This window comes from Bubalus bubalis, chromosome 4 (assembly GCF_019923935.1).
Source record: "Bubalus bubalis isolate 160015118507 breed Murrah chromosome 4, NDDB_SH_1, whole genome shotgun sequence".
NCBI lineage: Eukaryota > Metazoa > Chordata > Mammalia > Artiodactyla > Bovidae > Bubalus > Bubalus bubalis.
In genome coordinates, this window is record NC_059160.1 from 84,564,676 (window position 1) to 84,587,247 (window position 22,572).

At 39.4% G+C, this 22,572-nt stretch overlaps 1 protein-coding gene across 3 annotated transcripts in view; it reads right to left on the bottom strand.

The window, feature by feature from the left end:
* NELL2 (neural EGFL like 2) overlaps positions 1-22,572 on the bottom strand; it is a 479,083-nt gene that overhangs the window by 161,967 nt on the left and 294,544 nt on the right. For all 3 annotated transcript variants that reach the window (XM_025284020.3, XM_025284019.3, XM_025284021.3), the window contains one exon: positions 935-1,060. In XM_025284020.3, the coding sequence (XP_025139805.2) occupies positions 935-1,060 (126 nt within the window). The remainder of the gene's footprint in view (positions 1-934; positions 1,061-22,572) is intronic.

Sequence of the window (22,572 nt, forward strand, 5' to 3'; positions counted from 1 at the left end):
ACTACATGGGAAATAGATGGGGAAACAGTGGAAACAGTGTCAGACTGTATTTTTCTGGGCTCAAAATCACTGCAGATGGTGACTGAAGCCATGAAATTAAAAGACGCTTACTCGTTGGAAGAAAAGTTATGACCAACCTAGATAGCATATTGAAAAGCAGAGACATTACTTTGCCAAAAAAGGTTCATCTAGTCAAGGCTATGGTTTTCCCAGTGGTCACGTATGGATGTGAGAGTTGGACTGTGAAGAAGGCTGAGCGCTGAAGAATTGATGCTTTTGAACTGTGGTGTTGGAGAAGACTCTTGAGAGTCCCTTGGACTGCAAGGAGATCCAACCAGTCCATTCTGAAGGAGATCAGCCCTGGGATTTCTTTGGAAAGAATGATGCTAAAGCTGAAACTCCAGTACTTTGGCCACCTCGTGCGAAGAGTTGACTCATTGGAAAAGACTCTGATGCTGGGAGGGCTTGGGGGCATGAGGAGAAGGGGACGACAGAGAATGAGATGGCTGGATGGCATCACCGACTTGATGGACGTGAGTCTCAGTGAACTCCGGGAGTTGGTGATGGACAGGGAAGCCTGGCGTCCTTCGATTCATGGGATCGCGAAGAGTCGGACACGACTGAGCGACTGAACTGAACTGAACTGAACTGATAAATACTATTTAAGTATACAATTATATATTACTGACTTTATTCTTCAGTTTATCTTTATATTTCTGATAGGAATTTCTTATCCAGAGCAAGGAGATAGTTCTTTCCTTAGAACAGATTCAGAATTAACTATCAAATCAAGAAGATATGCTTTTACTTATGACTTGTTTTGTTGTAAGTGGGTATTTACGGCATGCTTCTCCAAATACTTGAGTTAGAAGAAACTTTTAAAAGTAAATTTAAGGCATAGAGGTAATTTATTTCACAAATAGCCACTGTTTACCTGTGCATGAATAATCATCGATTCTGATGTATCCAGTTTTGCAGATGCACATGAAGGACCCCGGGGTGTTGACACACATCGTGTTCTCACGACAGTAGTGGCGCCCTTCGGCACACTCATCAATGTCTGTGAAGAAAAAGCAGGGCAAGAGGTCAACCATGGCCAATATTACAGTTTTTCTACAATTTTCTTTGGTGGGGAGAGGGCAAAACTTACTAATTGAGAAGAATTTTTTAAATGTATTCAAAGTATCTCTTTTAATAGAAACCTTTGATCTTGAAATGACAAAAACTATAATATTTTTTCCTAACAGCTCTTGTTGGGTTTAAAATATATCTTTTTATTCCAACTTGCATCATTCTAAAATATATTTCAAAATATCCAGCCCATTTATCTACCAAGATAGAATGATAAAATGAATCAGAACGTAGAGACTGGGCTGCCTTAGGGTCTTAGAAGCTTCACTCACTGAGCATACCATATATTATTTTTTGATTCACTGGCTATTCTGTACACTTGGGGAGGCCCTGAAAGAGGTAAATAAAATATTCAATAAACACCAGAACTTGAAAATCTTCACTTAAAGATATGAAACCAACAACATGTAGTTTATTAGAGATATAGCTATCCCAGTAAGTGTTGAACAGAGATGAAATTACAGTGTAGACTGTTGGTGGGAATGCAAACTAGTACAGCCACTATGGAGAACAGTGTGGAGATTCCTTAAAAAACTGGAAATAGAACTGCCTTATGATCCAGCAATCCCACTGCTGGGCATACACACTGAGGAAACTAGAAGGGAAAGAGACACGTGTACCCCAATGTTCATTGCAGCACTGTTTATAACAGCCAGGACATGGAAGCAACCTAGATGCCCATCAGCAGATGAATGGATAAGAAAGCTGTGGTCCATATACACAATGGAGTATTACTCAGCCATTAAAAAGAATACATTTGAATCAGTTCTAATGAGGTGGATGAAACTGGAGCCTATTATACAGAGTGAAGTAAGCCAGAAAGAAAAACACCAATACAGTATACTAACGCATATATATGGAATTTAGAAAGATGGTAACATTAACCCTGGTACGAGGCAACAAAAGAGACACTGATGTATAGAACAGTCTTATGGACTCTGTGGGAGAGGGAGAGGGTGGGAAGATTTGGGAGAATGGCATTGAAACATGTATAATATCATGTATGAAACGAGTTGCCAGTCCAGGTTCGATGTACGATACTGGATGCTTGGGGCTGGTGCACTGGGATGACCCAGAGGGAGGGTATGGGGAGGGAGGAGGGAGGAGGGTTCAGGATGGGGAACACAGATATACCTGTGGCGGATTCATTTCGATATTTGGCAAAACTAATACAATATTGTAAAGTTTAAAAAAAAAAAAAAGAAATTACAGTGTAGAGCCTGATATAAATAAGAAGCTGTAAAACAGCAAAATAAGATAACATATTGAAGAACTTTCATAGTAATTCATATTCTAAGTATTGTTTTCTTGGTATTGCTTAATGTGTCTGAAGAAACTATTAATGCTCTAAGGATTTAGTGCAAACTAATAATCTAATTTTGTTCTCTTATAATGAGGTGAAGGCCAAGGCTAGAGGCCACTATTCATTTATCCCCTCTTTCAGTGAATATTTATGTTCCCCTTTCCTTGTTCCAAGCATTGTTCTGGGGTTTATTGATGAAAACAGAAGGGCATGGGTAAGGTATGATGTGTATTCAAGGATCTCCCAACTAGAAGGGAAGTACACCTTCCTTCTAAAAGGGAAGCAGATCAAAGAATCACAGAGAGGGTGGCATGCTGACAACAAAGAATGGCACAAGATGGTGGGCAAAGCCTGGGACAGGACCCTGAATCTCAGCCCAGCACTGTTGTTGCTAGGATGTTGGGGGAAGCCCCACATGCTTGTGTGAGAGAGGACTTATGAGTTCTTGGGAAAAATAAAGCTTCACTGATCTGAGAAACTCTTTACAACTTAAAGAGCTTTATTAAAGCAGAGTATTTATGCTTTTCTCATGTGGCTCAGCTGGTAAAGAATCTGCCTGCAATGCGGGAGACCTGGATTCAATTCCTGGGTTGGGAAGATCCCCTGGAGAAGGGAACAGCTACTTACCCCAGTATTCTGGTCTGGAGAATTCCATGGACAGTATATAGCCCATGGGGTTGCAAAGAGTCGGATACCATTGATCAACTTTCACTCACTTTCACATAGCCCATTAAGTTTCAAGCATTTATTAGCAATCACTAATCTGTCTATCAAAAATAAGAAATAACTATATGCATACATGCTGTTTAGTTCACAATAGGCTGGATTTCACATGCATTTCCTCAAAGAACTCAAATAACCTATTGAGGTAGGTAGAATGAGCTTAACTATTATCTCCATTTTTCAGATGAGAGATTTGAGGCACAGAAAGGTTAAAGGACTTTCCTTAAGTCATAGAGATAATTAATTGGCAGATCAAAGCATGTGAACATAGGTCTTTTGAACTGCTCCAACCACAAGCTTTCTTAAGTCTGTATTATAATGAAAGAAACGTCTTAGTCTAGTTCAGAGGTATACTTTGCTGGTCATAACCTCCTGCCAGGGACTCTGGTCCCTTGGATCTTGCCATATCTCACTGCATATTTCATGTATACTTCTGATTATTCTTTCTCTGACTCCAAGGAGCTCTTCTTCCTCTACCTGCCAGGTGAATGCTGGTGCCTCCTGGGGTCTGTTCCTGACCTGTTTTCTCTCTCTCCACTCTGTGCAATTTTATACATTGTTATGGCATCACTACCACATGAAGTGACATTTCTTTAAAACATTTTATTTTATATTGGAGTATAGCTGATTAACAATGTTGTATAGTTTCAGGGGGACAGCAGAGGGGCTCAGCCATTCATATACACATATCCATTCTCCACCAAACCCCCTTCAATCCAGGTTGCCACATAACACTGAGCAGAGTTTCCTGTGCTATACAGTAGAACCTTGTCATACTCCAAGTTTTGAGTGAAGAAACTTGCGAGTGCAAAGTCATAATAGGCACTAGTACTAATTGGGAAGAATATGAATTTTAACAATAAAACTGTCCCCATTTTATAGTTTCTCTCTGCATGGAACATAAAGCATTTTACAGGTATTTTATCATTATGTAGCACTCTTTATTAAGGGCCTTAATGCATTAACCAGGCAAGGTGCTTCTCCTCTAGAAGTCTACTTTCTCAAATCCTTGTGGTGAAGCCATAAAGTAACACTGACCTCATCTGTACTAGTAAAAGAAATGCATCAATTATAGGAGAGAACTAGATGACCCCATACTACAAAAGTCATGCCATTCATATAAACTCAACTATACTTCCTGAGAGTGTCAAAAGAAGCAGCTGACAGAGTCTCTCAGGCAACTATATTTTAGAGCTAGAGGACCACTGGCAATCATCTGGGCTAACTACTTATTTTACAGATGAAAAAACTGAAGTTTAGAGAGACTCAATTTTCCATTCAACTTCTAAATGAAAGTCAACACAGTAAATTACAAGCAGCATACAAAGCCCTTCCCAGTTTGGCCATTATTTTCCTGACTTTACATTCTATGACCTCACTCTTTATTCATTCTTAGTGTTCTGGCCACACCGAGCTTTTGGTCATTTCTTGAAGGGGCCATGCTGTTTCTTTTCTTTTCTTTTTTTTTTCATATTCAGGTGCTTCTGCATATGTCATTCTCTAGTCTCCTTCTCTCCCTATCACCACCTCAGTGGGTCTTGTCTACCAATCAATTCAACCTTCAAGAATCTGTTTAACTATCTCTCTGTGAAAACTTCCCTAATGAAGTAAAATGTTCCCTATGTAATACTCCCTTGGAACTTTGTGAATGTTTCCATTAAAGATATATCCACTTTACCTTTCTTAATTTTTGTAGGCTTCTTTTTTCCAATAAGTCAAATATACTACTGAAGGGCAGGGATCATGTATTTGTGTTTCTTAACTCTGGCTACACATTATATTTAACTGAGATGCTTTTAAAAACCATTAGTTTTTGTGCTGACTTCCTAACTCTCACTCCAAATTCTTATTTAATTATCTGTAATGGAACACACACATAATATTATTTTTAATCTTCTCTTTGAAGAATTTAATGTAAAATTAAATTTTTCAGCAGAATTTTTCAGTAAAGAACCAGATAGTAAATATTTTAGGCTTTGGGTGTCCATATGCTCTCTCTTGCAACTACTTAACTCCTGTAGTTGCAGTGAAGGCAACCATAGACAATATGTAAATAAATGAGCCTGACAATGTTCCAATAAAGCTTTATTTATAAAATAGGAAGGTTAATCAGATTTGGGCCACAGGCCATAGTTCGATAACCCCTTGTTTAATGCATAATCAGAGTTAAGGATCACTCAGAAGGACCATGATGGCAAAGTAGCAGGACATGAGGTTAAGCTCCCCCAACAAACACATTAAAAATACATCCATATACAGGAATTTTCACAGAGAGTCAACTAGAAACTGGAGAAGATCTCTTATACAACCAAAGCTGCAGGAAAGCTCTCCACATAATGAGGTTGGACAGAAAAGAAAAATAAAAAGGCATTAGGACAGTACTGGCATCTCTGAGAAAGATTTGTAAAGAAGAGAAAGTCCACATGTAGCCCCTTGTCCTGGAGGATCCCTTTCTAGCTAAGAGGTCAGCTGGCACTAGAAGGCCCTGGACTTTGCTCATGAGGAGTGTGTGCATGCTGGCTTGCTAGTAATCATGGAGGAGAGAGACAGAACAGACAGCTGCCCCCTCACCACAGTCCCAAACACCTGAAATGTGTGCCAGGCAGGGCTGCTAGCACTCCATGACTAGGTGTTATATCCCAGTCAGAAGGGGACTTGGAGGGAACTCAGCCTAGCTGCACGGAGACAGCCCAGAGGTCCTGGGGAGTGGTTCAGGTCGAACCTTGAAGCCCACTGCCAGCACAGCATGCACGTGGCAGGTGTGGGGCTGGCATTGGAGCCATCATCAGTGCTCATACAGGTGGAGTTGGGTCCAGTCGTGGCACACTGTGGGCTCACATATGAAGGGGGCAAGTCTGGCCTTGAAGCCCATCATAAGAGCTCATAGGGGGAGAAGAGGTCTGGTTGCAGTGGACTTTGTTAGGTGGTGCCAGATAAATGCATGTCTTGAGTGGACAGCCCCTGGGGAGGAGTATATAGCAGCCTCATTTCCAGATAGAGCCTTCTGGTTCCACCCATATCATCACACACTTTGCAGCCAGATCTAGGGCACACAGGACCTGGAAGAGGTCTGCCACAGAGGCAGTCAAGACTCCAGGAAGCAGCATAACCACCTTGAATCCTGCAGCCAGAGCATCGTATTCCCCAGCCGCAACCCACTCTACACCACAGCCTAGAACCAGGTCTGGGGCAAAAAGCAGAGAAAGGGATGCAACCTTGGGCTACTTCTGGGCAAAACCATGGATGCCTACATGGGCAGCACATAGGTTCACTGAGTCTCTTACTTCACTAGTCACATCCTTTGGGACAGAGCAAACATTTAAGGGCAACAGAGACTTACTGAACTTGACTCTCAGGGCTTCTAGTCCAAAAACTGGGGAGCAGATCCGGCCCCTGACAGGGCTGTGACAGCCACAGAGTAAAGAGGCCTTGTCCAACACATCAGTGCACTCTCTGGATACTGCAACACCAGTTGTAACCCCTATCAAAGGGATAATGGCCAACACAGCCTGAAAAAGGATGTGGCTGACATCCACATCAAAAACAGCCCTTCCAACAAAAATATTGGAATAATGCAGTTTACACAGGGATGATCCCACATGAAAACAACCCTTTTGGATCACAGTGGATAATGGTTTATCCTAAATTCATAGAGATACAGAAAGTTAAGCAAAATGAAACAGCAGAGGAACTCCTCCCAATTAAAAGAATAACAGAAATCTCCAAAAGAACAAATAATGAAGCAGACTTCACCAGTCTACTTAGTCTAGACCTTAAGTTCAAAAAGAAGGCAACAAAAACGCTAAAGGAATTAAGGTGATCAACAGAAATGCAGATAACTGTAACAAGGAACTAGAAACTATAAACAGGAACCAAGCAAAATTAGACAACCGCTAAGCTAAAGATCAATCTAGAAGTAATGAATAGCAGATTGAAAGACACAGAAGAAAGATTAAGTGATCTGGATGATAGAATAATTCAAACACCAAATCAGAACAGCAGACATAATAGAAATGGAAAAAGAAAGAAAGAAAGAAAAGAACAACACAGGAGATCTATGGGATAATATAGAGCATGACAACCTACGAATAGTAGGGATTCCAGAAGGAGAAGAGAGAGAAAATGGGCTTGAATATGTATTTAAAGAAATTATAGCTGAAAACTTCCCCAATCTAAAGAAGAAAACAGATATCAAGGAATAGGAAGCACAGAGGGTCCCAAACAGACTCACACCAAGACATACTATAATTAAAACAAAATGAACTAAAGATAAAGAGAGATTCTAAAGGCAGCACGAGAAAAAGGATCAGTTACAAGGGAACCCTTATACAGATATCAGCTGATTTCTCTGCAAAAACTTTGCAGGCCAGAAGGGAGTGTCCCGATATATTCAGTCCTGAAAAAAACCTGCAACCTAATATACTCTACCCAGCAAGATTATCACTGCAAATAAAAGGTGAGATAAAGGATTTCTCCAACAAGAAAAACTGAAAGAACACAGCAATGCTATACCTACTCAAAATAAATATTGAAATCTCTTCTTTAAAAAGAAAAGAGGCAAGAATCTATAGGAAAGTAAAACTCACAACAGGAAAGATAAGTATATAAAAATACACGAGCTCTATAGGATAATATAAAGCATGTACCTATGCATAGTAGGGGTTCCAGAAGGAGAAAAGAGAAAGACAGAGTGAAAATATATTTGAAGACATTATGGGTGAAAACTTCCCAAATCTAAAGAAAACATAAATATCATCTTCAGTAAAATACTGAAGATCACTTAAGCCAGTGTATAAGATTAAAAAAAAAAAAAAATTGTAAAAGCAGTATAACTACAATTAACAGTAAAAGGATAAACATGAAGATGTAAAACAGGACATCGAAATCACAAAATATGGGGAAGAGGAGTAAAAAACTTAGTTCTTTTAGAATGTGTTTGAACTTACACGACTATGTCTAAATCAAGTAGATACAGTCATGGATCAACACACTTGAAAACCAGGGTAACCAAAATCAAAAACATACAATAGATTGACAAAATCAAACAGCAAAGAACTCAGGCAAAACACAAAGAAAGCCATCAAACAACAAAAAGAAAAAAAAGGAACAAGAACTACAAAATGGACCTGGAAAATAGGCTTTAAGATGGAAATAAGTACTTTACTTTAAATATCAATGGACTAAATGTGCCTAACAAAAGATACAGAGTGGTAGATTAGATTAAAAAAACAAGAATCTACAACATGCTGCCTATGAGAGACTCACTTCAGGGCAAAAGACACATTGATTGAAAGTGAGGGGATGGAAAAAGATATTTCATACAAGTGGAAATGACAAAAAAGCGGGGGTGGCAATACTCATCTCAGAGGACATAGACTTTTTTAAAAAGTCCATAAAGAAAGGTAAAGAAGGACATTATATAATAAAAGAATCAATACAAGAAGAGGATATTACATTCATTAACATACAGGCACCCGATATAGGAGTACCTAAATACATAAACAGACGTAAAGGGAGAAATTAAGAGGAATACAATAATAGTAGGAGAACTTAATGCCTCACTGATATCAATGGACAGATCTTCCAGACAGAAAATGTTTAGGTAAGAGAGGTCCTAAATGACACAATACACTAATTGGAGTTAATCCATGTTTACAGGACACTACAAAAAAATTAGAATATGCATTCATCTCAAGCATGCATGGAGCACTATCTACCCCTGCTACTTCTATATGTGTGCACTGGTCTACAAGGAAAGTAGGGCTTCCCAGGTGGTGCTAGTGGTAAAGAACATGCCTACCAATGCAGGAGACCTCAGGCGTGGGTTCTCCTGAGTCGGCAAGATCCCCTGGAGGAGTGCATGGCAATCCACTCAAGTACCTGGAGAATTGCATGGACAGAGGAACCTGGCGGGCTACAGACAGGGTCTCAAAGAGTCAGACACAACTGAAGTGACTTAGCACACATGCATGCATAAGGAAAGTATCATGCTCAATTACAGCCTAAAAAAATCAAATTGCAAGCACCCTGGGTAATATGATGAAAATTCATTTGCTTCCAGAGATTTAGGATCATAATAGGAGTCATATGGGATTATTAATGTGCTCAGCTGTACCAAAGGACTTTAACTCTGCTTCTCTGAGAAAGCAAAGTTTCTCTTCAGTCACTAAGTCCTGTCTGACTCTTTGCAGCCCCATAGACTACAGCATACCAGGCTTTTCTGTTCTTCACTGAGAGGTCCATTTATTGCATGAGGCAAAAAAGACAAATTCTAACTGGAGAAATAACACTTAAATTATAATGTTATGAGGTGATGCATATCAGAAACATATACAATGTGTATTTAATAAGGAGTAACTATTTTTAAAACAGTGTTTATATGTTCTGAGAATCAATTAATTTAGACCACATTTAGGAATTTATATTTAGTGATATAAATAATTTTATAACTATTCCCTACCCCCTCAGCAATCAATGCAAAGAAATAGAGGAAAACAATGGAATGGGAAAGACTAGAGATCTCTTCAAGAAAATTAGAGATACCAAGGGAACATTTCATGCAAAGATGAGCTCAATAAAGGACAGAAATGGTATGGACCTGACAGAAGCAGAAGATATTAAGAAGAGGTGGTAAGAATACACAGAAGAACTATACAAAAAAGATCTTCACGACCCAGACAATCATGATGGTGTGATCACTCACCTAGAGACAGACATCCTGGAATGTGAAGTCAAGTGGGCCTTAGGAAGCATCACTACGAACAAAGTTAATGGAGGTGATAGAATTCCAGTTGAGCTATTTCAAATCCTAAAAGATGATGCTGTGAAAGTGATGCACTCAATATGTCAGCAAATTTGGAAAACTCAGCAGTGGCCACAGGACTGGAAAAGGTCAGTTTTCATTCCAATCCCAAAGAAAGGCAATGACAAAGAATGCTCAAACTACCACACAATTGCACTCATCTCACATGCTAGTAAAGTAATGCTCAAAATTCTCCAAGTCAGGCTTCAGCAATACGTGAACCAGGAATTTCCAGATGTTCAGGCTGGTTTTAGAAAAGGCAGAGGAACCAGAGATCAAATTGCCAACATCCACTGGATCATGGAAAAAGCAAGAGAGTTCCAGAAAAACATCTATTTCTGCTTTATTGACTATGCCAAAGCCTTTGAATGTGTGGATCATCATAAACTGTGGAAAATTCTGAAAGAGATGGGAATACCAGACCACCTGACCTGCCTCTTGAAAAACCTGTATGCAGGTCAGGAAGCAACAGTTAGAACTAGACATGGAACAACAGACTGGTTCCAAATAGGAAAATGAGTACATCAAGGCTGTCACCGTGCTTATTTAACTTACATGAAGAGTACATCACAAGAAATGCTGAGCTAGATGAAGCACAAGCTGGAATCAAGATTGCCGGGAGAAATAGCATTAACCTTAGATATGCAGATGATACCACCCTTATGGCACAAAGTGAACTACTAAACAGCCTCTTTTTGAAAGTGAAAGAGGAGAGTGAAAAAGTTGGCTTAAAGCTCAACATTCAGAAAACTAAGATCATGGCATCCAGTCCCATTACTTCATGGGAAATAGATGGGGAAACAGTGGAAACAGTGGCTGACTTTATTTTTGGGGGCTCCAAAATCAGTGCAGATGGTGATTGCAGCCATGAAATTAAAAGATGCTTACTCCTTGGAAACAAAGTTATGATCAACCTAGACAGCATATTGAAGAGCAGAGACATTACTTTACCAACAGTGGTCCATCTAGTCAAGGCTATGGTTTTTCCAGTGGTCAAGTATGAATGTGAGAGTTGGACTGTAAAGAAAGCTGACCGCCAAAGAATTGATGCTTTTGAACTGTGATGTTGGAGAAGACTCTTGAGAGTCCCTTAGACTGCAAGGAGATCCAACCAGTCTATCCTAAAGGAGCTCAGTCCTGGGTGTTCATTTGAAGGACTGATGTTGAAGATGAAACTCCAATACTTTGGCCACCTAATGTGAAGAGCTGACTCATTGGAAAAGTCCATGATGCTGGGAAAGATTGAGGGAGGAGGCAGAAGGGGATGATAGAGGATGAGATCGTTGGATGGCACCAGTGACTCAGTGGACATGGGTTTGGGTAAACTCTGGGAATTGGTGATGGACAGGGAGGCCTGGCGTGCTGCAGTTCATGGGGTCACAAACAGTCGCACACGACTGAGCGACTGAACTGAACTGAACTGATTCCCTACCCCAACTGGAGTTGATAATGAAATTATCTTTAAGAAGCCAGGACATATAATATTTACATGAATAACAATGTGAGGTCCTATATGCTATGTGCCAAAAGAAAACAAAAAAAAGGATGGTTGTTGACTAAGGACAGGCAACCAAAGAATCTATGTGGTATGTTAGGACATAAGGTGGCTTTTGAAGAAGTAGGTTTAAAGTGACTGATTTAGAGTTTCCTGTCAAACACAGGTGTTCAAACAGTACTGTAAAGATTCAAGTCTGGTGTAGGCACCAGAGGCAGCAAAAATATGAAATATTGAGAAACAATATTTCATTTGAATGAAGTTTGTGCAGGAAAAGAAAGAAATATATTTATGGGATAGGAGACACAATACAAATGGACTTAAGTGCCCAACAAATACAAGAAAGGCATCTTCTTTGCTGTGATATGAAGACATTAAAGCATTTGGAAGGAGGAAGGTGGGGAAGTAGCAGAGAAAAATATACCTCACAAGAGTTGGTAAGGTACAACTGTGGACTTATTAAAAAGGATATAATCAAGGCGAGGAGAATGTTCATGAATAAATAAAAGTTGCAGTCTCAGTTGGTTACTAAATTTAAAGTAACTCCTCCCCAGCCGCAGCTGCTCCATACTACTTGTCAGGGTCTAAACGTATCCTAGTAAGTTATTGTTAATGTATCTGTGAAGTGAATGTAGCTCAGTCGTGTCCGACTCTTTGTGACCCCATGGACTATACAGTCCATGGAATTCTCCAAGCCAAAATACTCGATTGGGTAGCCATTCCCTTCTCCAGGGAATCTTCCCAACCCAGGATCGAACCCAGGTCTCCCACATTGCAGGCAGATTCTTTACCAGCTAAGCCACCAGGGAAGTCTTAATATATATCTGTGCTGCTATTGCTGCTGCTGCTGCTAAGTCGCTTCAGTCGTGTCCGACTCTGTGCGACCCCATAGACGGCAGCCCACCAGGCTCCCCCGTCCCTGGGATTCTCCAGCAAGAACACTGGAGTGGGTTGCCATTTCCTTCTCCAATGCATGAAAGTTAAAAGTGAATGTGAAGTCGCTTAGTCGTGTCCGGCTCTTCGTGACCCCATGGACTGCAGCCTACCAGGCTTCTTTGTCCATAGGGTTTTCCAGGCAAGAGTACAGGAGTGGGGTGCCATCGCTTTCTGTAGTTTATATTTATTGGAATATGAATTTCAGGAGGATAGAGCGTTTGTTCTAGAACAATTGTTGGCCCTCACTAAATATTTGCTAAATGAATCAAAGGATCCTTTCATGGTTTTTCATCTGGAAGGAGAAAAGATAACTTTCCTTGTTTACACTGGCTTGACCTGGAGCTCAGTTTGGCAGATGCGAATCCTTTGTCTTCGCAGGACACTCTACAGGCATTTACTTAGATGTGGGCTTTTTGTATGAACAGTGAACATAAGCCATGGTGGTGAAATATTCTTGTATCATGGAAAAACACTGCAGTGGGAATAAAGACGCCTGGATTCTAGTCTTTGACTCTATTATAAACCAAACAGGCACTTCATCTCACTGGACCTTAATTTAATCATCTATAAGACAAAGGCTGGAGATTTTCAAATCATTACCAGCCCGCATACTTCACAGTTATAACCAAGAGAACATGATCTATAGGCTTGCACTGAAGAATCTGATTCTCTAGAATTCTGGAGGACATACAATTGTACTCTACCAAACTTAAAAAGCAGAAGCAAACTGTGTTTCTTATACTTGAACAACTTCTCTTGCCCCAGGATAATTCAAGCTGAGCTATTTTACAAACAGAAATTTATAAATTCCCTTTTATTCTATCTGAAAGCTGAGGCCGACTTTGTAATTATTCAGAATCACAGATTTTTAGACCTAAAAGGAAACTTTAGAAATCATCTAACCTAATCCCAGTCACTTACAATTGGAGAAATGGAGATGCCAGAGACAAATTAAAGAGGTGGCAGAGATCAGTCAGATGATAAACTTTTCATGAGCCAAATTAAAAAATTTAGACTTTTATAGGAATTGGGAAAGGTTTTAGGAGAGGGTTAATTTAATCAGATCTGTGTTTCTGAAAGATCCCTCTAGTACAAGTTTACATGGCTTCTGAGTGACAGTCAAAATGAGAATACTGTTCTCAGACACAGGTCCCTAGTTAATGTTCCTTTTGGCCATACACTAGTGTCCACATTAACCCTGGAGGCAGTGGGCACTCAGGTATGCTGTCCTTTCACTTAGGTATTTCTGCCACACCATGCAGCTACCCACATGTTATGCCTTGCATGTCACTGGTGCCATTTTTTATATACAGCATGGTGGATTTCTAAAGCCATAGTATTCTCAATACTGTCCTGTAAGCGGGGTATGTTAGTATGTTAATGAACACTAATGCCTTCTTGCACAGCCAATAAGATCTTGAAGTCATACAGCTCAACAGCTCAAGAACTCCTTATATTGAAAAATAACACAGATCAGTATGGGTTATTATTAGGTCTTGGCTCACCAGCTGTGAAAAATTAGCTTGGTAAAGTTGGCAAAGAGATCAATAACTTAATTCATAAAACAAGAAAAAGCCTAAGTTCTGAGAAATGCAATTCTGGAAAGAGATTTGAGAGTAACATTTGGGAAGATAAGAGTATTTTTAAAAATAAAAAATTTGCAAGTAAAAGTAGGCAGCTTAGTGAAAAATCAGTAAAGAATAAATTAAAATGTAATTTACAAATAAACTAACATTTCAAGGAATTGCTAGCAATCATGTTTTAAAGTCAGTAGCATTACTGAATTTGTTTACCAAATATTAACTTTTATGCATTGAAAACTATATCTATGTTACTGAAACACATGACTTTTGACATCTCAAAATAGTAGCCATATATTTCCTCCATTCATTTTTTAGAATTCATTCATTGTAAATTGTATAGTATATTCTTTAAGAAGAGTAAAAGCACTAGCATCATATCAGTTTCTTGCTACAGTTAACAAAATACATTACTCCAATCTTTGGGATTTCTGACTTTGTATCTATAGCTTCCCATGTGACTCAATGGTAAAGAATTTTCCTGCCAAGCAGGAGAGCCAGGTTCAGTCCATGGGTCAGAAAGATCCTCAGAAGAAGGAAATGGCAACCCACTCTAGTATTCTTGGTTGTGAAATTCCATGAAGAGAGTAGCCTGGTGGGCTACAGTCCATGAAGTCGCAAAAGAGCTGGACACAACTTTGCAACTGACCAAAAATCTATTTATACATTCACACACACACACACCCACACACAGGGAGACAGACAGACAGACAGAGACAGAGAGACAGAAGCAGAGAGAGGCAGATACAGAGAGAGATAAAGACATGCAATAGGAAAATCTGAGACAAGGCTGAGGGTAACTGGAGAAGTCAAGGCTGGAGAAGACTCTTGAAAGAGGACTGACTGATTTAATTCATTTAGGATTGATCTCCTTGCAGTCCAAGGGACTCTCAAGAGTCTTCTCCAACACCACAGTTCAAAAGTCTCAATTCTTTGGCACTCAGCTTTCTTTATAGTCCAACTCTCACATCCATACATGACTACTGGAAAAACTATAGCTTTGACTAGACAGACCTTTGTCAGCAAAGTGATGTTTCTGATTTTTAATATGATGTCTAGGTTTGTCACAGCTTTTCTTCCAAGAAACAAGCATCTTTTAATTTCATGGCTGCAGTTACCATCTGCAGTGATTTTGGAGCCCAAGAAAAAAGCCTATCACTGTTTCCATTTTGTCCCCATCTATTTGCCATGAAGTGATGGGACTGGATGCCATGATCTTAGTTTCCTGAATGTTGAGTTTTAAGACAACTTTTTCACTCTCCTCTTTCACTTTCATCAAGAGGCTCTTTAGTTCCACTTCACTTTCTGCCATTAGAGTGGCATCATCTGCATATCTGAGGTTGTTGATATTTCTCCTGGAATCTTGATTCCAGCTTGTGTTGCATCCAGCCCAGCATTTCGCATGATGTAGTCTGCATGTAAGTTAAATAAGCAGGGTGACAATAAACAGCCTTGATGTACTCCTTTTCCGATTTTGAACTCATCAGTTGTTTCATGTTTGGTTCTGTTTCTTCTTGATCTGCATACAGGTTTCTCAGTAGACAGGTAAGGTGGTCTGGTACTCCTATGTCTTTAAGGATTTTCCAGTTGTGATCCACATAGTCAAAGGCTTTAGTGTAGTCAATGAAGCAAAAGTAGATGCTTTTCTAGAATTCCCTGCTTTCTTCATGATCCAACAAATGTTGGCAATTTGATCTCCAGTTCCTCCACCTTTTGTAAACCCTACTTGTACATCTGGAAGTTCACATACTGCTGAAGCCTAGCTTGAAGGATTTTGAGCATAACCTTACAGGCATACAAAATCAGTGCAACTGTCTATTCTGGTTGAATATGGAGAGATAGTGGCAGATTAAAAAAAAAATACATGGGATGTAAAACTGACTGTACTCTGGAACTAACCAGATACAGATGAGGGAAGGAAGCCCTCAAGGATAACATCTTCCTTCTCAGCAACTGAGTGGACCTGTCCTGTGGGGAACTGAAGGAATCCATTTGGGTAACAGAGGAGTATGGCTTTACACATGTTTATTTTGAGTTGCATATGACACATGCAAGTAAAAATGTTCAAGAGGCAGTCAGATATGTGGATCTCCTCTAGAGATCAGGAGAGAGGATAGGACTAAAGATCAAGATTTGAGAGTCCTAAGAACAGAGAAGGTAATTAAAGACATGGTGTTAGACATCAACATCCAGAGAGAGGGTGGAGAATAAGGAGAGAAAAATTAAGATAGAACTCTGCTGCTGCTGCTGCTAAGTCACTTCAGTCATGTCCGACTCTGTGCGACCCCACAGATGGCCCAGCAGGCTCCCCTGTCCCTGGGATTCTCCAGGCAAGAACACTGGAGTGGGTTGCCATTTCCTTCTCCAACGCATGAAAGTGAAAAGTGAAAGTGAAGTCGCTCAGTCGTGTCCAACTCTTAGTGACCCCATGGACCCTAGGGAACTTCAATATTCAAGGAGTGGGCAAGTAAAGAAAAGAGACAGAAAGACTCCTCAGAGAAGTAGCAGTGAAGTTAAAAGCATGTTGGAAGCAGACAAATGTTGAAATAGTGGCAACTATCACCTTTTCAACACACCTTCTCTGTTTGGGGAACCCTTGTCTCACGTACAAGATGATGTCACAACTCTAGTTTTCAGCATAGGTGGCAGCTAGAATGTAGACCTGCAGCCTAGGACAGAAAATCAGGGGCAAGCATTTCGATTCAGAAGAGAACTCCTGACTAAGCAGGTTGTGAGATCTTCTAGCAAGCACGGTGGAGAAGGTATGTAGCACTTAGGACTGGTCAGCTTCCGGAGTCCAGTCCCAGTGTCAGTATTTGTGTGAGTTGTGGTGCTGATAGCAAGAAGCATAGGTAGTGGGATTTGTACCCAGATGAGATAGGAGTTGTCTTGGCTTAACATCATCTAAAGCTGTCTTCCCACATATATTGTAAGCCACCTAACATCCTTCAATAAATTCCAGAATGGATTCTGTTGTTTGCAAATCTGACCCCTGATCGATAAAATGTGCTCTCATGAAGACAAGGTAAATAAGTGTTTGAAGGAGGGACTGATCAATAGAATTAATTGCTGCCTACAGGTCAAGCAAGATATGGACTGAAAGATGTCTGATTTAACAATATAGACGTGATCAGTGACTTTGGTGAGAGCAGTTAGAAAGGGACATGGGTGTACATGCCACCCGTGGCGGATTCATGTTGACGTATGGCAAAACCAATACAATATTGTAAAGTAATTAGCCTCCAATTAAATGCATGGTGTGCAGAAGATCTGATGTGCTGCAACTAAGACTCGACACAGTAAAATACATTTTTAAAAAGGACTCACACCTAGATTTACATACTTTTACCCAGTGTCTTATCATTATTGTTGCAACAAAGTATTGTAAACTATTAAATGGGTACAGTTGAAATATATGTAGTTGATATGTTTGCTCTTTGTCCCAACTGAACGTGTCAGCCTTCAGAATACAGAAACAGAGAACCTATTTTAGTTGTTCTTTCTAATAAAACTTGGTTTTGAGAGAGGTACTCTTTCATAAGTTACTTAAAAAAAAAAAGAGAAAGGGACATGGGATAAAAAATCTAGACTGAAGTGGGTTAAGGACAGCAGCTGACATGAAGAAATAATGAGTGAAAACACATCATATCTTAAAGAAATTTGGCTATAAAAAAGAAAGGGGGACAATAACACAAGAGCTAGAAGAGGAAGTGGGTTAATGAAGAAATGTAAGCATGTTTACTCTTTTTCTGTTTTATTGGGTTATAGTTGCTTTACAATGTTGTATTATTTTCTGCTGTACAACAAAGTGAATCAGCTAAATGTATGCATGTATACCCTCCCTCCTGGACCTCTCTTCCACTCTCCCCTCATCCCAGCCATCTAGGTTATCAGAGAGACAGGAAGGAATAACTAGAAAGAAGTTGAAAACTGAGTTTGAGAGGATACTAGATGGAGCAAGTTTCCTCTGAAGACAGGAAGAGATGAGATTCAGCACTGAGATGGACCCCTGACTCCCAGGGGTAAGAGTATCTATTCCGTTGGTAGGAGGAGAGGAAGAAAGAGTGGGTGTAGAGAAAGTGGTTGTAATGAGAGCAGGAGGATGAGGAAGTTACTGTTTCCATTTTCTGTATGGTTGGTAAAGAAGTTATTGGCTGAGAATAAGAGAATGGCAGAGTCAAAGGTCTTCAGGAAATAGTGAAGGTCTGTAACAAGCATTGTAAGCATGAGAGGAAACTGAGCTGGGATGCAGATGCACAGTTACCAAGCAGGGTACCTACAGCATGCAGCTGGGGCTGGTAACCACCCACACACAACGGTACAGTGGACCACTGGACATTTTTGTAACACTTGGATTCGTACAGTGCATGTTATAGACATTATATGTTAATTCTCACAAGAACCTTGTGACCCAGGGAGAACACTCCTTTTTCAAAGCCTTTTTCACAGCCAAGCAACATGCTCCAAGGTGAGAAGTTTCTCAAGTGTTTGTTGTATGTCAGTGGTTGGCAAATTGAGAGAAGAATCACCCCATGTAACCCACTGTTCACCCTTGAGCTGGTCTCTATCTTTGCAGTGTAACCTACCAACACACATGGATATAAGCCTCTTGTTGCAGAAGAACTCAAAAATACATCTTTGCTCTTTGTCTTTGCTCTCTCTTATCTGCCAGTCTAAACTGGATTCACACTTCAAGGCCCAGATGAAGTCCCAATTCCTTCACAGTGTCTCCGGAGCCTTTTTGGCCATGGGGAGTCCATCTGTCTCTACTTTTGCACTTTTTATCTGTGCTACTTAGTAGCTGTTTTGGCTGAATCCAACCTACTTGAAACTAAGAAACAGACCTACTCATTTGAAACATTGCCTTGTCATGTTGTATTTGAAAATTCATCAAGATGAACAGCATTCATTCCAAGAAGGCAGATTAGTATTTTTAAATATTAAAAACTAATTTAACAAATATGTTTATTTTGCCAACACCATTCATTACAATATTCAAATTGTTGCTCGGTAAGAATTAGATTAATCTAAACATTATATCAGTGCTCATTACACAAAGGCGGTCCAGTTTCCAATTGTTTGTTTATCCATAAATCACTGACTAAATGGCATTGCTAAATTTGACAATTTTAATCAACGTTTAACGCTGTTTAGGAAGTATGACCTCATAACAACTCAGTATAAACAAACATATATGTTTTAAAATTTCAGTCCCATATCTTTACTATCACACTCTTATTTAAGGAAATGAACAGTATAAAAATCTGTTTAAAAGCATATTTTTTCATATTAAAGAAAAACTACTTGGAGGTAACTGAAAATGGAATCAAAAGTAAAAATGAAAATATTTTTACATATTATCAAAATACTAGGGATCTATTTTTGTATCATACTAAAGAATGAGATGCAATTTAGAACCACGTGTCCTTATCTTTTTTAAGAGTAGCACCAATTTCCTAACAATTCCTTGTGTACAAACACACAAAGCTCTTTTTGCTCTGGAATAGTCTTTTGCCCAAATAAGCGAAGTCCTCCACCACATATATCTCTCACTCTTCTATGGCATTTAATTTGTGCTTCTCACAATACACAGTTACTGTCTCCTAAAAACGCCTATTTCTATTCATAACATTAATAATAAAAATAACATTTACTCCTATATCTGGTTACTCTGACCATGCCATTTCATTTTTCCTCACAGTATCACATATTATCACAACTGATTTCAAACATAATTCTAGATCACTGAATCAAAGTCAGAATCTGTGCAATTCTTAGGTATTTCTAGCTATATTGATTTCTGCCATTAACCATGCTCAAACTTCCATTTCCTATCTCCAAGCTTTTTTTCACTTGCTGCTCATGGATAACCTTATTTTATATTGGGGTTCCTTTTGAAACTCATGAATATATAATGAGAGGAAGAGATTTGTAAGAGGAGAGTTAATAGTTGTGTCTCATTTCAAACAAACATTTGTTAATTGGCTTCAACACTTTTAACAAATATAACTAAAACATATGACTTAGATTTCTTGAAAGGCAAGATAGAGCTGGTATTTATAATTTAATCTCTAAGTTAAAACAGACCTTAAACTTAATGAAGTTGCAAAATAGACTTTTCCCATCGATTTAAATTTTAATCCTCCTACACTGTTGGTGAGAATGTAAATTTGTGCAGACACTATGGATAACAGTATGGAGGTACCTTAAAAAACTAAAAATAGAATTATCATATGATCCAGTATCCTCACTCCTGGGCATATATCTAGAGAAAACCATAATTCTAAAAGATACATTCACCCCAATATTCATTGCAGCACTATTTACAATAGCTAGGACATGGAAGCAAGCTAAATGTCCAATGATAGAGGAATGGATAAAAAAGATGTAGTACACATATACAATGGAATACTGCTTTTGTTTAGTTCCTAAGTCATATCCTACTCTTTGCAACTTCATGGACTGCAGCCCGCCAGACTCCTCTGTCCTTGTTATTTTCCAGGCAAGAATACTAGAAGAGGTTGCCACTTCTTTCTCCAGGGGATCTTCCAAACCCAGGGATTGAACCCGAGTCTCCTGCATTAGCAGGCAGATTCTTTATCACTGAACCACCACAGAAGTCCATATAATGGAATATTCAGTTCAGTTCAGTGGCTCAGTCGTGTCTGACTCTTTGCGACCCCATGAATTGCAGCACGCCAGGCCTCCCTGTACAACTCCTGGAGTTCACTCAAACTCACGTCCATCAAGTCAGTGACGCCACCCAGCCATCTCATCTTCTGTCGTCCCCTTCTCCTCCTGCCCCCAATCCCTCCCAGCATCAGTCTTTTCCAATGAGTCAACTCTTAGCATGAGGTGGCCAAAGTACTGGAGTTTCAGCTTTAGCATCATTCCTTCCAAAGAACACCCAGGACTGATCTCCTTTAGAACGGACTGGTTGGATCTCCTTGCAATCCAAGGGACTCTCAAGAGTCTTCTCCAACACCACAGTTCAAAAGCATCAATTCTTTGGTGCTCAGCTTTCTTCACAGTCCAACTCTTCACATCCATACATGACCACAGGAAAAACCATAGCCTTGACTAGACGGACCACTGTTGGCAAAGTAATGTCTCTGCTTTTCAATATGCTATCTAGGTTGGTCATAACTTTCCTTCTAAGGAGTAAGTGTCTTTTAATTTCATGGCTGCAATCACCATCTGCCGTGATTTGGGAGCCCAAAAAAATAAAGTCTGTCACTGTTTCCCCATCTATTTCCCATGAAGTGATGGGACCAGATGCCATGATTTTCGTTTTCTGAATGTTGAGCTTTAAGCCAGCTTTTTCACTCTCCTCTTTCACTTTCATCAAGAGGCTTTTTAGTTCCTCTTCACTTTCTGCCATAAGGGTGGTATCATCTGCATATCTGAGGTTATTGATATTTCTCCCGGCAATCTTGATTCCAGCTTGTGCTTCTTCCAGCCCAGCGTTTCTCATGATGTACTCTGCATATAAGTTAAATAAGCAGGGTGACAGTATACAGGCTTGATGTACTCCTTTTCCTATTTGGAACCAGTCTGTTGTTCCATGTCCAGTTCTAACTGTTTTTTCCTGACCTGCATATAGGTTTCTCAAGAGGCAGGTCAGGTGGTCTGGTATTCCCATCTCTTTCAGAACTTTCCTCAACCATGAAAAAGAATGAAATAATGCCATTTGCAGCAAAGTGGGTGGACCTAGGGGCTTTTCTGGTGCTCAGACAGTAAGGAATCCGCCTGCAGAGCAGGAGAATCAAGTTCCATCCCTAAGTTGGGAAGATCCCTTGGAGAAGGGAATGGCAACCCACTTTAGTATTCTTGCCTGGAGAATGCCATGGACAGAGGAGCCTGGCACCTATGGTCCAAAGAGTCGCAAAGAGTCAGATACGACTGAAGCAACTAAGCATGCACACATGGATGGACCTAGAGATTGTCATACCAAGTGAAGTCGGAAAGAGGAAGACAAATCTCATATGATATTGCTTACATGTGAAATCTTAAAAAAAAAAAAAAAAAACAGTACAAATCAAGTTATATAGAAAACAAATATTTACAGATGTAGAAAATAAAGTTATTACCAGGGTTAAGTGGGAGACAGATAAACTAGGAGATTGGGATTGGCATATATACACTACTATATATAAAATAGATAACTAATAAGGACATACTGTATAGCCCCGGGAACTCTACTTAATTCTCTGTAATGGCCTACATGGGAAAAGAATCTAAAAAGAATGGATATATGTATACATATGTCTGATTCACTTTGTTGTACAGCAGAAACTAAAACAATATTGTAAATTAGCTATACTTTTTAAAATAAATTAAAAAAATTATTGATCATATGATGCGTCACACATCACTTCAAATGTATACTTTTCAAGGGTTTTTTCAAAAATGATTTTTGTTTATCTAATAAAAAACTGATGAAGAACTACTGCTTCACATAAGACACCAGCAGCTGATTTTGCTTAGTTCTAAGCATTTTCCCCTAACATTAATAAATAAGTATATATACATATAATGATCAAGTATTTAAACCTGCCACTCACTTATAGAAAAATAACATGAATTCCTATGTTTACATTTA